Genomic DNA, 12675 nt, shown 5'->3' with positions numbered 1-12675 from the left:
TGCTTCCAAGAAATTCAATTCCAAGATGTATTGGATTAGATCGAAACAATGACGTAAGTGGTCGATTATAAATTCTCTACAAACTCTAAGTTTGGAGATCTCACAAGATTTAAACTTGGAGAGAGCACGAACCCCCACAGTTCGGTTTAATTAGGTCTCCCCTATGATGAAAAAAATGGGGTAGAAGAAGGGAGTTTACAAGTCCCCAACAAAAAGAAGAGAAAAAGAGGAAAAACTCAAAAATCGGAACTTTTAGTAAAACATACCTCTTAGGATTGCAGAACGTATTTGGTCATTGTCGTAGGATTGGAGATGAGCTTCAGTCTTAGTGCAAGCAAGCAGACTTGCAAGATTGCAACGTGGTCGCGGAGTCGCGGGGGTAGCAGAATCCCGGAGTCAAGGTCGCGGGGTCGCGGATTCGCTAGGTCGGGGAATCGCTGAGTCGAGGTCGCGGGGTCGCGGATTCACTGAGTCGCGAGGTCGCCGAATCACGGAGTTGAGGTCACGGGGTTGCGGATTCACGGAGTCGTGGGGGTCGCAGAATAGCGGAATCGCTATGTCGAGGTCACAGGGTCTCGGATTCGCGGAGTCTAGAGGTCTTTGAAGGGCCGCTGCGGGGAAGGCCAGGGTTCACGAGGGTAGCGAGCGAGCGTGTGTGAGGACAGGCGAGTGATCGGGGGGAAAGACAAGCGTTCGCTGGGAAAGGCGAGCGTGCGCGGGGAAAACCGAGCTTGCGAGGGGAAAGGCGAGTGGTCGAGGGGGAAGGCGAGTAGGGCTTGTGGGCGCTGCAGGGGCAGCGAGGCTAACCTGGTAGGGTTAGCATTGAGTTGCGATGCGGGGACTGCGAGGGCAGTGATAGCGTCGCCCGAGGCTAATCCGGTGAAGAATTTTTTTGTTTTTAGGGTTTTGGTTTTTAAGGCTAGGGTTAGGGCTCGTGCTGATAACAAGTTTTAGGGAAACGATATTTGAGAGAATTGAGTCGTGCTTTCATTGATAATATGGCCTCTTTATATAGAGGATGGCAAGCATAGAGACAGAGTTGTACTTGGAAACATAATCGTACATTGATTGGATATCTCCTAAGATTCTCCGAGAATATCTCTAATTAAAACCCTATTACCACTAGATCAAGTAACTTAGAGTTTAGGTCAGACACAATTTGGATTTCCTTAAACAATATATATATTTTACCATTTTTCCAATAAGAACGAAAAGAGGTTATTGAGGGTCAATAAATCAATAAATTGTTTCCTGTGAATAAATAAAAGGGTGCGGCTATTGCCACCCTACCATTTTTCTTAATTCACCCTATAGACATTTGAATTATATATTGAAAGACTATTACTCAAGTGCAAAATGACTAATAAGTACACTAATTTTCTAAAATCCAAATATGTAAGAAAAAAATAAATATATAAGTAATTAATTAAATACAAAGACTACATAATTTCTCATTGGATAACATTAATCTTTATCTTCTCCACCCAAATTTGAATTTATTACTATTTTTTTTCTTTTTATTGTCTCCTCATCGTTAATTCGTTATTTAATTTTTTATTTTTTTTTTGAAAATACATTTTTTTTTTTTAAAAAAAAATCCCCACCCCAGTCCTACCCTTGATGGGGCTCGAACTCCTAACCTCTTATATATGAGACCAAAGCCTTACCACCCCACCAAACACACACACCCAATTCGTTATTTAATTCACAAAACCATTACCTTTAACCTTATCAAAATCTTTGCAATATTCTTTGTGAATACCGAAAGTAAAAATTTAAAACACAAATAAATAAATAAAATCAATCTCTTCTTTATTGATCATAGTTGTAAATTTACTAATCTTTTTACATAGATTGAAATAGAGAACATTAAATTGAAAGAAAAATTTTTTTAAAAAAAAGGGAGTAAATCAGATTATGATTTTATTAGGAAACTTTAATAAATTTTAATTTTTTTATGAGTATAAATTAAATGAGAGATTTTCATTAAAAATATTTATTTTTTAATTGGATATGTCATATAAGGATATTCTTGGAAATAGAAATGGGTTAAATAAGTAAATTTAATAATTAAAATTAAAATGTAGTGTAATGAGCAAGTAGGGTGAACAAAGAAAATAGTAGGATGACAATAGCTGCACCCTAAATAAAATTTGTTGAGAATGTTAAAGGTATTATTTGTGGGTCAATTAATAGTTGTTTTATTGAAGGTCAATAAAAAGAAACTGAAAGAAAATTCACATACTAACCTTTTAGTGGACATAATGGAAAAAATAAAAACAATTTGAAAACTTGTGGTGAAAAAATCTCAATTTATATCCTCTAGTCAAGGATCAAGCACTTCAAAACTAACTTCCATTATTAGAATATTGATATATTTGGGGGTACTAACAATTAATTAATTTCTCAACACGAATCATATTCATAAATTTGTTTGGCCAAAACTAATTTGAACCTAACACATTTTCCTTTTTCTGTCTAAATAAAATTTGTGTGTTTAAGGAAAACCAAAATTGGGAAAGAATTGAGTCGTGCTTTCATTGATAATATGTGCCTCTTTATATAGAGGATTACAAGACATAGAATCAGAATTGTATAAGGAAAGATAATCATACAATTAATTGGATATCTATGAATATTTCCGAGAATATCTCTAATTCAAAACCCTATTACAACTAGGTCAAGTAACCTAGAGTTTGGGCCAGACACATATTCTGGATTTACTTGAACACTCCACATTGTGTTGCCCAAATGTGGTGCTCCTCTCGTTGCCTCATTAAAAACCTTGCCGAGTAACAAAAATCCAGTGGGACAAAAATATATAACCTCGGTCGAAGGGGAAAAAGAGCACAACACACCCTTCACGTTTCGAGACCATACATGTAGACATCTCTCCCTAATGTCTGCATCTCCCCCTGATGACAATGATCATGGGAGTTTGGATAACTTCCACAAACGATGCTACCAACATGTTTCTCGAAAGTGGAATTTAGGCAATGACTTAGTGAGCAAGTCTGTCATACTGTTCTCAGATCAAACCTAGTTCACTTTGATCTTGAGGAGAGTCTGTTGTTGCTGATTATGTTTGGTGTTGTCGCTTTTGATGTAACCTTACTTCATTTGTTCAATACAAGCAGCATTATCCTAAATGCTAGTAGGCTCATCTGTGGTAGACTTCAAACCACAATTGTTCGAATATACGTAATTATGGATCCAATCCATAAACATTCACGAACCACTTCGTGAAGAGCAATAATCTCTGCATGGTTTGAAGATATAGCGACTAGGTCTGTTCTGTAGACCTCCAAGATATCGCGGTTTTACCCATGGTCAACACTTAACCAGTTTGGGAATGACCTTTGTATAGGTCAGAGAGATACTCAACATCAGCAAAACCTTCCAAAACACATGTTGTTTTGGGATGGGGATAGAGGATGCAGGCCAGTGTTGGCGGCGTTCCTGGTGTATGATGGGTCTGAATCCATCGTCTCTCTGTAGGGATAGAACAAGCCCATATCAATCATACATCTCAAGTACCGAAAGATATCTTTTACACCAATCCAATGGCGTCGCGTTGGTGCAAAGCTATATTTAGCTAACAAGTTCACTGCAAATGAGATGTCTGGTCTTGCACATTGAGCTAAGTACAATAATGCGCCTATTGTACTTAAGCATGACACTTTTGCCTTTAGCACGTCTTCGTCATCCTCCTTTGGAAGAAGATGATGCTTTTCAGGATCAAGACTACGGACGATCATGGGGGTGCTTGAAGGCTTGACCTTGTCAAAATGCCTAAGCATCTATCAACACAATGCATAAGTTTCAAAACGAGACATAATCGTGTTCTCCTAAAATCCTTCATCTCAAACTCGAATTTCAAGTGTTCAGCGGTTTCCCTTAACTCTTTAAGGCCTTCTAATGAAGATCATGTCCAACATGAACCGCGATAGAATCTGAAACTTGTTATGAAAACGCGTGGGCATATCCCTTTCCCAATCAAGTAGTCACTTTAGTGAACATTTCAACCTTATTGTAAACGCGCTCCATGGTTTAGAGCCACTTGACTTGGGTAAATGAAGTTCACCATAAACCTTCATGTATATTCCATATCTAGATCCCCATATAGATACATAGTGACCACATTTTTAAGTTGCATGTTCAGTTATTCAGAAACTACCAAACTGACAAGGTAGTGGAGTGCAATGACATCCATCACGAGAGAATATGTCTCAACGTAGTCGATTCCAGGGGGTTTTGTGAGAAGCCTTGCGCCATAAGGCGAGATTACCATCTCCTTTTCTCATCACGCTTTCTAACGAAGACTCATTAGTCAACAGGTTTTATGTCAGGAGGTGTTGGCATCATTGGCTCAAAAAAACTTCCACTTCGTTAAAGAATCCAACTTAACTTGGATCGCATCTTTCCATTTAGGCCAAATCTTTCTACGTTGGCATTCATTCATCAATGGAGCGTGGTTTGATATCATCAGACTCAACAGACTCATGCACAACGAAATGAGCGATTACATCATCAATCATGATGGAGTTTCTATCCCACGTATCATGTACAGTAGTGTAATTTCATAGAGCTCTATATTCTCGAGAATAGGTTCTGACGTTGAGGAGTCCCCCAACGATAACCTTAATCCGGAAAAATCTCATGAGACGGATTTTGAGTGTTGATGATCAAAGGATTGGAATGTGCCAAAATATACATCAAACCCACAGGCCACTCATGCATCCTAGCTGGGACCATGGCCTATAACACCATAGTGCCACTCTCTTTGGCATTGGCGCCATGCCTACCTCCGTGTAGGGTGGCACTACGTCCTCTAGTGAGGACGTCTTTCCTTGCAGGTATGTTTGCAGCAGATATGTGTGATCTCATCACTTTAGTGGGGACAAGCCATGACAATTCCTGTCGTTTCTACTGAACATTGGTGTTCTTATCTCCCCCTAACAATGGGAAGACTATCTCATCAAAGTGACAACGAGCAAATCTAGTGGTAAGGAGATCGCCTTGCAAGGGCATTAAGTGGCGGGTTTAAGCGTTCTCAAGTTGGTTGAATCAGTCCACAGAACCCCCACGGATTCTATGTAAGAACAGAATGAGTATTGTCATATCCTTTGCATAGGACGGTCTCAGTCCTAATTTATGTAAGGAACGAGCTTTGTAAAACGAGCGAGAGGCCTTAGAAGCAACCAATGAGGATTTTGGTTGGGCCTAAGTGTCTGAAATGCTATTTGACGCAAAGTTGGTGATTGCAGCATCACCTAGGGCACAATCAACATGATGTACGCTGTCCATGGCGTTATGGATAAGGACTGTGCCAACCCTAGGCTAGTGGTGGACGGCAGCGGCGGCGGTCACACTTAGTCCAAGAATCAACTTTTGATTCATGCTTCGTTTCACTGGAAAGAAAGGATATCTGTGTGAAGTCTTTAGTAGACGGATCATCATATCATGACCAGGATGACCTATCATGTCGTGACAAAGTCAATATGTGTCTAAATCCAAGAGATCTTCTCTCATAACTTTATTGTATTTAATAGCACGAATAGTGACATAGAGTCCACTAGAGAGACACATAAACTTCTCTAAGATGCGCATTTGTTCGCAATCATTAGAGGTATTGCAAAGGAACTCATTTCCGTTCTCTACATGCGTTTTCGCATGGAATCCGTTGGCTATTCATAGGTGCGATTTGCCCTAGGAGCGTAGAGAGTTTCTGTGACAGTAATCAAGGTGTCATTTGGCAAGGGGAACTTGGGCTATTCCATGTCCTTGAATTAATACTGATGGCTCAGCCATCGTAGTCATAAAGTAATATGCTCAGAATCAAAATGGAGTCATAATGAAAAGAACTTGAAATTTTTATTCATAAGCCAACGGAGTACATCATTGTCTCTTAACCATTAGGAGAATCTAATTCAAATGCTAGCTAATGCAGAACAAAGGTAGTCGTTTGCCTTCTTTTGGTAACTCCAAAATAAATATGACCAGGTGAGTAGAGAGATGTCGGTGGAGCAAAGCTATCATAAGTACCACTTATCTCAAAACCTTCCTAGACATCATACTTATTTTGGATGAGCCTTTGTGAAGAAAAACTAAACCAATGGCATTTACTACGAAGTATATGGCAATTTCTTATTACATCTCTTGGAAAAATAAAGACTTAAACAGAATTGACGATCTATTGATCCCAGCCATATTTGTAGTCTTCAACCCTTCACTCTAGATCATCTTTTTGATCTTCTTGTTCCACATAGTGAGCTTCCCTTGCTTCACAATATGCTTTGTAGGCGGTGACAATTTCTTCACGAGCTCTACAAATGTGTGCCCAATGACAATATACATCTCTTTGCTCAGACTCCATTGATTGAGGCGCTTTGAAAGCATCATTTAGATTGCGCTTGGTGTTGGTGGCGCCACCAACATGGCTAGAAGCGTTGCCTCCCTCTCTCTTTCCACGTTGACCTCTTCGGTTGTTCGCCTATTTTGGCTGTTACCTTCCCAAGTAGAGCGATTATATGGACCAGAACGTCCAGAAGTATCCTAAGATTAAGGTTTCTCTCTTAGCGCCCTCTCTTAGTTGCGCGACTATAATTGGACTCTGGAATATGCTCTGTTTCCACAGATCTCGAATTATAATTCTTCACAAGGATGTTATCATGCTTTTCAGCATTATTCATAGCTCCAATGAGCTCATGAAACCTTTCGATACATCCTGCAGTAACATCGATTCGATAGTTCTTAGAAAACATCAATGCAGAGATGGGGAAGGTAGAGATAGTATTCTCAATCAAAATCGCATCTGTGATCTCTTTACCACAGAATTTCATTAAGGATTTAATGCAAAGTGCTTCTGAGTTGTAGTCAAGAACTGACTTGAAATCACAGAAGCAGAGGCTATGCCATCGCACTTCTAGGTCAGGAAGCATGGAGTCACAGACGTTGCCAAATCTTTCATTGAGTGAGACCCACAACCTTATGGGGCCTTCTTCATTCATATACTTGTACTGGACCGAATCATCCATATGACGAATCATTAGGATGATGGTTTTAGCTTTATTTGCCTCTAAGGCTGCTCTATTTGCTTCCAAAGCTTGAGCTTGCTCAACAGTTAGCACGTCCTGGCTAGGCTCGAGAATCGTATGCAGGATTCCATCGGCCTTGAGATGCTAGCGGACATCACGAACCCACCTGTGATATCCAGAGCCAGTTGTTCCCAATGGAGCAAAGTCTAATTTGTTCAGGTTACTCATCCTGAAAGAGAACAAGAAAAATGGTTAGTTTCGGAGCGGAAAAAGCTACCACGAAAACAGATAAAATTTCTGAGCGTAATCACTCCCAAGAAATTAGGAATTTCTGAGTGTAACCGCTTCCAAGAAATTCAATTTCAAGAGGTATTAGATTAGATCGAAACAATGACGTAAGTGGTCGATCATAAATTCTCTACAAACTCTAAGTTTGGAGATCTCAACAAGCTCTAAGCTTGAAGTGAGCACGAACCCCCACAGTTTGGCTTAATTAGGTCTCCCCTATGATGAAGAAAGGGGGGGTAGAAGAAGGGAGTTTGTAAGTCCCCGAGAAAAAGAAGAGAAATTGAATAAAAAAAAAAAAAGGAACTTTTAGTAGAAAAATACCTTGAAATAGGTCGCCGAGAAATTTGGTTGGAAAAAGTCGCCGGAAAGTGGCCTGAAAAGTAGTTGGAAAATGACCGGAAAAGTCGCCGGCGGTGGCCGGAAAAAGTCGCCTGAGCTGACGTGGCTGCTGACGCTTACGTGGCGCGATGATGTGGCGTGGATGAGTTGACTTCTGTGGCTTGGGCTCCTTTTTTTTTTTCCCTTCTTTTCTTCTCTCTGCCGGTTCAAGTTACAGCAGCAGTCAGGTGTCCGGTTCAAGTGATTTTAGGTAGGTTCAGGAGAAAAATTTTCCGGTTCCCAGATTCTGGGATCTAGGCGCTGCTGGCTGCTGCTGAAAAAAATTTGGTAGCAATCGGAGGTCTAAAAGGTGGTGAACCGGTTGAGTATTTGCTGCGGGTGGTTTGAAGCTTCCGGTGGTCGGTTCGGTAGGTTTCCGGCCTGTTCTGCCGCAGATTCTGGATTCTTAGGGTCGAGGGCTTCAAGTTGTGTGGCGGAGACAGAAAAGGTTTCAAGGTTTTGTATTCGAATTTAGGGTTTTAGCTATTTGTTTCAGAGTTAGGGCTTCGTGCTGACAACGTATTTAAGGAAAACCAAAATTGAGAGAGAATTGAGTCGTGCTTTCATTGATAATAAGGGTCTCTTTATATAGAGGATAACAAGACATAGAATCTGTTTGGCTCCAGTTTTTCTTGAGCTGGTCAACAGTCTCTTTTCTTGAGTGGGCATGCCAGCACCGTTCGGGTACGGTCGTCGGGGGTGTCCCTTGACCTGACTTCTTTTGAGCGATTGTGGACGAGGAGAGCACCAACATCGTCGCGGGATTCTTTTGTGCCTCGCTGTGGAGGACTTTGCTTCCTTTCTTCAATATTCAACAATCGATACTCGACGTCGTAGATCGAGCAGAGCGAAAATCACTAGGAAGTGGGGAGAACTTGCTAAAGCGTGACTTTGGCTTGGCTGGTTTGCGAGGGCGTTAATCTTGCTTGGCTGGTTCCGTAACAGTTGTGGTCGTGGTACTACAGTCGGCTCCTGAGGAGACTAGGACCGAAGCACTTTGACAGAGGGTTTGGTGGCACTGACAGTCGACTCTTGAGAAGACTAGGACTGGTGTGTGATCACCGATAAGAGAAAGAGAGGGGTTGCTCTGGAGAGGCTTGGATAATCGTAGAGATTAGTTGATGAATTGTGTGTAGTTACTTTGGCGTAGCCTCTATATATAGGCTACCAAGCCATAGTGGTTGGCCTTAAACAAATCATGATGGGTTAAGCACTTAAGCACTAATGGAATTGTTAGGTTTAAGCACTTAAACACTAATGGAATTGTTAGGTTTTCCAATTAAGCCACCATAAAATGTAGTTGAATGCTTTCCCACGTGCATGCCATATTCCTTAATTGAAAGGAGTATGAATATTCGCATTCTTGCAGCTTGCATAATCTTCCATAATTCTGCAGGTAGGCTTTATTTAGCCTCTAAATAATATATTTCGAACTTGTCGACAATATATAGCTTGAGCCACTGACATTGGCTCAATTTCTCCAAGACACGCCTTGTCAGGTCATGCTCATTTTGGGTTCAAACAGAATCAGAGTTGTACAAGGAAAGATAATCGTACAATTAATTGGATATCTATGAATATTTCCGAGAATATCTCTAATTCAAAACCCTATTACAACTAGGTCAAGTAACTTAGAATTTGGGTCAGAGACATATTCTGGATTTACTTGAACATTGTGTAATTTCTATCCTTTTTTTTTTTCTCTCTCTCTCTCTCTCTCTCTCTTTTCTCTTCTTCTAATCTTCTGGCTCATTCACTGCCAGCCTTGAACCTAGGTGAAGTAGGCTCGTACCTAAAACCTCCAAATTTAAAACTTTTTTCTTCAATTGTATCCAAATTTTAAAACTTACCTATAGAACTTTTGTAAAAATAAAATAAATAAATAAAAGTCAATAAAGCAATTAATATATTCATTTTCAATTCTTCCTTACCATATTCTTTTATCATTTAATATTACTTTAATTATCAAATTTTTATGGTCTCAAATTACGACTTAAATATATTTTTTCTATTTTTTATTCACTTTTTGACTTTTCTAATTAACTTGTTATTATAAAAATGATTAATTACCTTCTATTCATTTTATATATAAATGTAGGGTTTTGATTTAAGAAAATTTCAGTAAACTTAATCTTTTACTTTTACATCTCAGGCCTTGACAAACTCAGGACCGACTCTGCGCTCATTTATGGTAATTATGATACCCAGCTTACAAATAGAGGAGCTAGCTCCCAAGAAGGGCCATCTCCTCCCAAACTAGCTAGCTAGCATAGCATTTCTCACTGTCCACATTACAATGGCACCTCCAAATTCAGCACTCATGTCCGACCTTGTATCTGGTGCAACCCATGTTCCTTCTCAATTCGTCCGACCCGAACATGATCGTCCCAATCTTGACCAGGTCATTCAGTCCCCTGATATGTCCATTCCTCTCATCGACCTCCAAGATTTCGACGGCTCACGGCGCTCAGAAATCATTAAGCAGATCGGCCTTGCCTGCCAAGACTATGGCTTTTTTCAGGTACCACCTCACACATTAAGTTTCATGCATATCAAAGTCTGTCTCCATTAATGGAAGTAAATTAACCTCTATTTTTTTTATTTTTTCCACTAATTTACCATTGAAGGTTAAAAACCATGGAATTGACGAGGCAGTGATCGATAACTTGTTGGCTGTGGCAAAGGAGTTTTTCCATTTGCCAGAGAGTGAAAGGATGAAGGTTTACTCTGAAGACCCTTATAAGACCATAAGACTGTCGACTAGCTTCAATGTCAGAGTTGAGGAAGTATCCTGCTGGAGAGATTACCTAAGACTCCACTGCCACCCTCTGGAGGATTACATTCATGAGTGGCCAGCCAACCCTCCCTCTTTCAGGTATCTATAATTGGAAATTATATTTCTACTCCCGCATTGGCCATATAGTCGATTTACTTAAAAGATATAATCTTGTCCGACCTCAATGCATGATGTTCTTGCAACATATATAAATGTGGTTAAAGCTACAATAGCTGTCACATAAGAAAATTTTTAGGGAGGCTAAATAGACGGATTACTGTTTTGTTTATTGTCACTCTATGATTCTAGTTTGCCTACATTTCATTCAAGAGTAATTTTGAACACAGAGTCGTACCGTACATGATTTTGATCCCATTTTTTATTCAAAATTTGACAACAGACGTTTAGTCTACTCTAGATTCATTCGTAGTCTCCAACGTAACTCGCCAGAACGGTTGAAGGACATTAACTATTCTAGAAATTTGCATTGTAACGGTCTCTTGTTTTTCCGTTTACGGAGTTTATTTACTTTAATTTGAACTTTCTCGCAGGGAAGATGTGGCAAAGTATTGCAAGAAAGTCAGAGGCCTTGCAGTGAGACTCCTTCAAGGCATATCTGAAAGCCTGGGACTGGAACGAGACTACATCAACAAGGCCCTAGCAAAGCATGGGCAGCACATGGCGATCAATTACTATCCACCATGCCCTCAGCCAGAGCTGACCTACGGCCTACCCGGGCATACTGACCCGAACGTCGTCACCCTCCTCCTCCAGGACGACGTGGGAGGCTTGCAGGTTCTCAAGGGCGGGAAATGGGTTGCTGTCAAGCCCATTCCTCACACCTTCATCTTCAACCTCGGCGACCAAATGCAGGTCAGAACTAGAAACTCTTAAGTAACAATAATCCCCATGACGTCAGATGACTTGGTAGTTGATCTGTTGGATTGGTGACGCCATTGATATTTGCATGCATGAGTGAAACATGTGCTCAAGACATGCAGTCAACATGCATGGCTTTTATTTTGGCTCTGAGTTTTATGAGTTGGTGGCGAAGATCTAAAGCAATAAAAACACGCACACACTGCACTATTTAGCGGTCCATAAATTCACACAGCCTTCTTTGTAAGGTTCAACGATTTGATTGGACCGTCATGGATTAAGAATTTTAGGTGTGCCTCTTTCTCTTTTCAAAAATGGAACATTATAACACTGTCCCGATAGAAGTCAACTCTATGTACGTAAAGAACCAAAGATTTAATCAACCTAAGTAGATGAAGCATTTTGCTCCTGTTGTTGTCGTTTGATAAGTTGTGTCGTTTACTTTTCATCAGTTCTAGATGATCAAGTGACTTGAAATGTAACAAGAAGTTCGGAATTTGGGGTTTGACATAATTATGCCAGTTATTTCAACAGAAAGAAACATTATTAAATGAAAATAATATATACCATGGACTGTTATAATTTAGTGTAATATGATAATATAATACGTCAGATACCTAATAAATAATTACTTTTCTATATATGACGGTTTTTATTTTGTGTTTATTAGGTTTTGAGCAATGATCGCTATAAGAGTATACTCCACCGCGCGGTGGTGAATAGCGACAAGGAAAGGATCTCCATCCCAACATTCTACTGCCCATCATACGATGCTGTGATCAAACCTGCCCCGAAACTGGTAGATGATGATCATCCGGCCCTCTATCGGAGCTTCACTTACGGTGAATTCTACGGGAATTTCTGGGACAAGGGCATTGATAAGAAATCTGGAACCAGTTTGGGCATGTTTAAAACAAACTAGCTAGCTACCCCTGGTTTGCATGTTGAACAGTACGTGTACTGTCTATATGTTATGATCGATCAAACTAGTAAAAAATAAACTCTGTAGGGGTAGTATAAGTAATTTCAGTACGTGTACTGTCTTTGTTATTATGATAGATCATGATCGATCAAACGAGTAATTAAGAAATAAATTAAATACAAATAATATGTATTGGTCAGTTCAATTTATTTATACCATTAAATTATGATACCGGTCTATCTGCATGTACTAATTAATATGATTGCTTAATTGTCCAAAACAAGTGTACTAGCTAGTCTAGCTATAACCGGAATTCCGGTCCGGAAAGCTACCCATCCAAGAATTACCGAATTCCTCTAGAATCAGAAAGGAATTGAGACGGATCAACACCTAGT

At 39.9% G+C, this 12675-nt stretch overlaps 1 protein-coding gene across 1 annotated transcript; it reads left to right on the top strand.

The window, feature by feature from the left end:
• Window positions 1-9965: 9965 nt before the first annotated feature.
• LOC112181859 (protein DMR6-LIKE OXYGENASE 2) lies at window positions 9966-12289 on the top strand. Its single transcript, XM_024320258.2, has 4 exons — window positions 9966-10224; window positions 10331-10578; window positions 11031-11352; window positions 12029-12289. The coding sequence occupies exons 1-4, from the start codon at window positions 10000-10002 to the stop codon at window positions 12278-12280; spliced, it is 1047 nt and encodes a 348-aa protein (XP_024176026.1). The 5' UTR covers window positions 9966-9999; the 3' UTR covers window positions 12281-12289.
• The last annotated feature ends 386 nt before the right edge of the window (window positions 12290-12675 follow it).

Source organism: Rosa chinensis, chromosome 1 (genome assembly GCF_002994745.2).
Source record: "Rosa chinensis cultivar Old Blush chromosome 1, RchiOBHm-V2, whole genome shotgun sequence".
Classification (NCBI taxonomy): Eukaryota; Viridiplantae; Streptophyta; class Magnoliopsida; order Rosales; family Rosaceae; genus Rosa; species Rosa chinensis.
This window is presented reverse-complemented; position numbering and strand designations above follow the sequence as displayed.

Excerpts from the sequence above, each read along its gene's own strand:
- LOC112181859 (XM_024320258.2), top strand. The coding sequence starts at position 10,000 with ATGGCACCTCCAAATTCAGCACTCATGTCCGACCTTGTATCTGGTGCA. Across the intron at positions 10,225-10,330 it reads AAGACTATGGCTTTTTTCAG|GTTAAAAACCATGGAATTGA; the intron begins GTACCACCTCAC and ends TTACCATTGAAG. Across the intron at positions 11,353-12,028 it reads ACCTCGGCGACCAAATGCAG|GTTTTGAGCAATGATCGCTA; the intron begins GTCAGAACTAGA and ends TGTGTTTATTAG.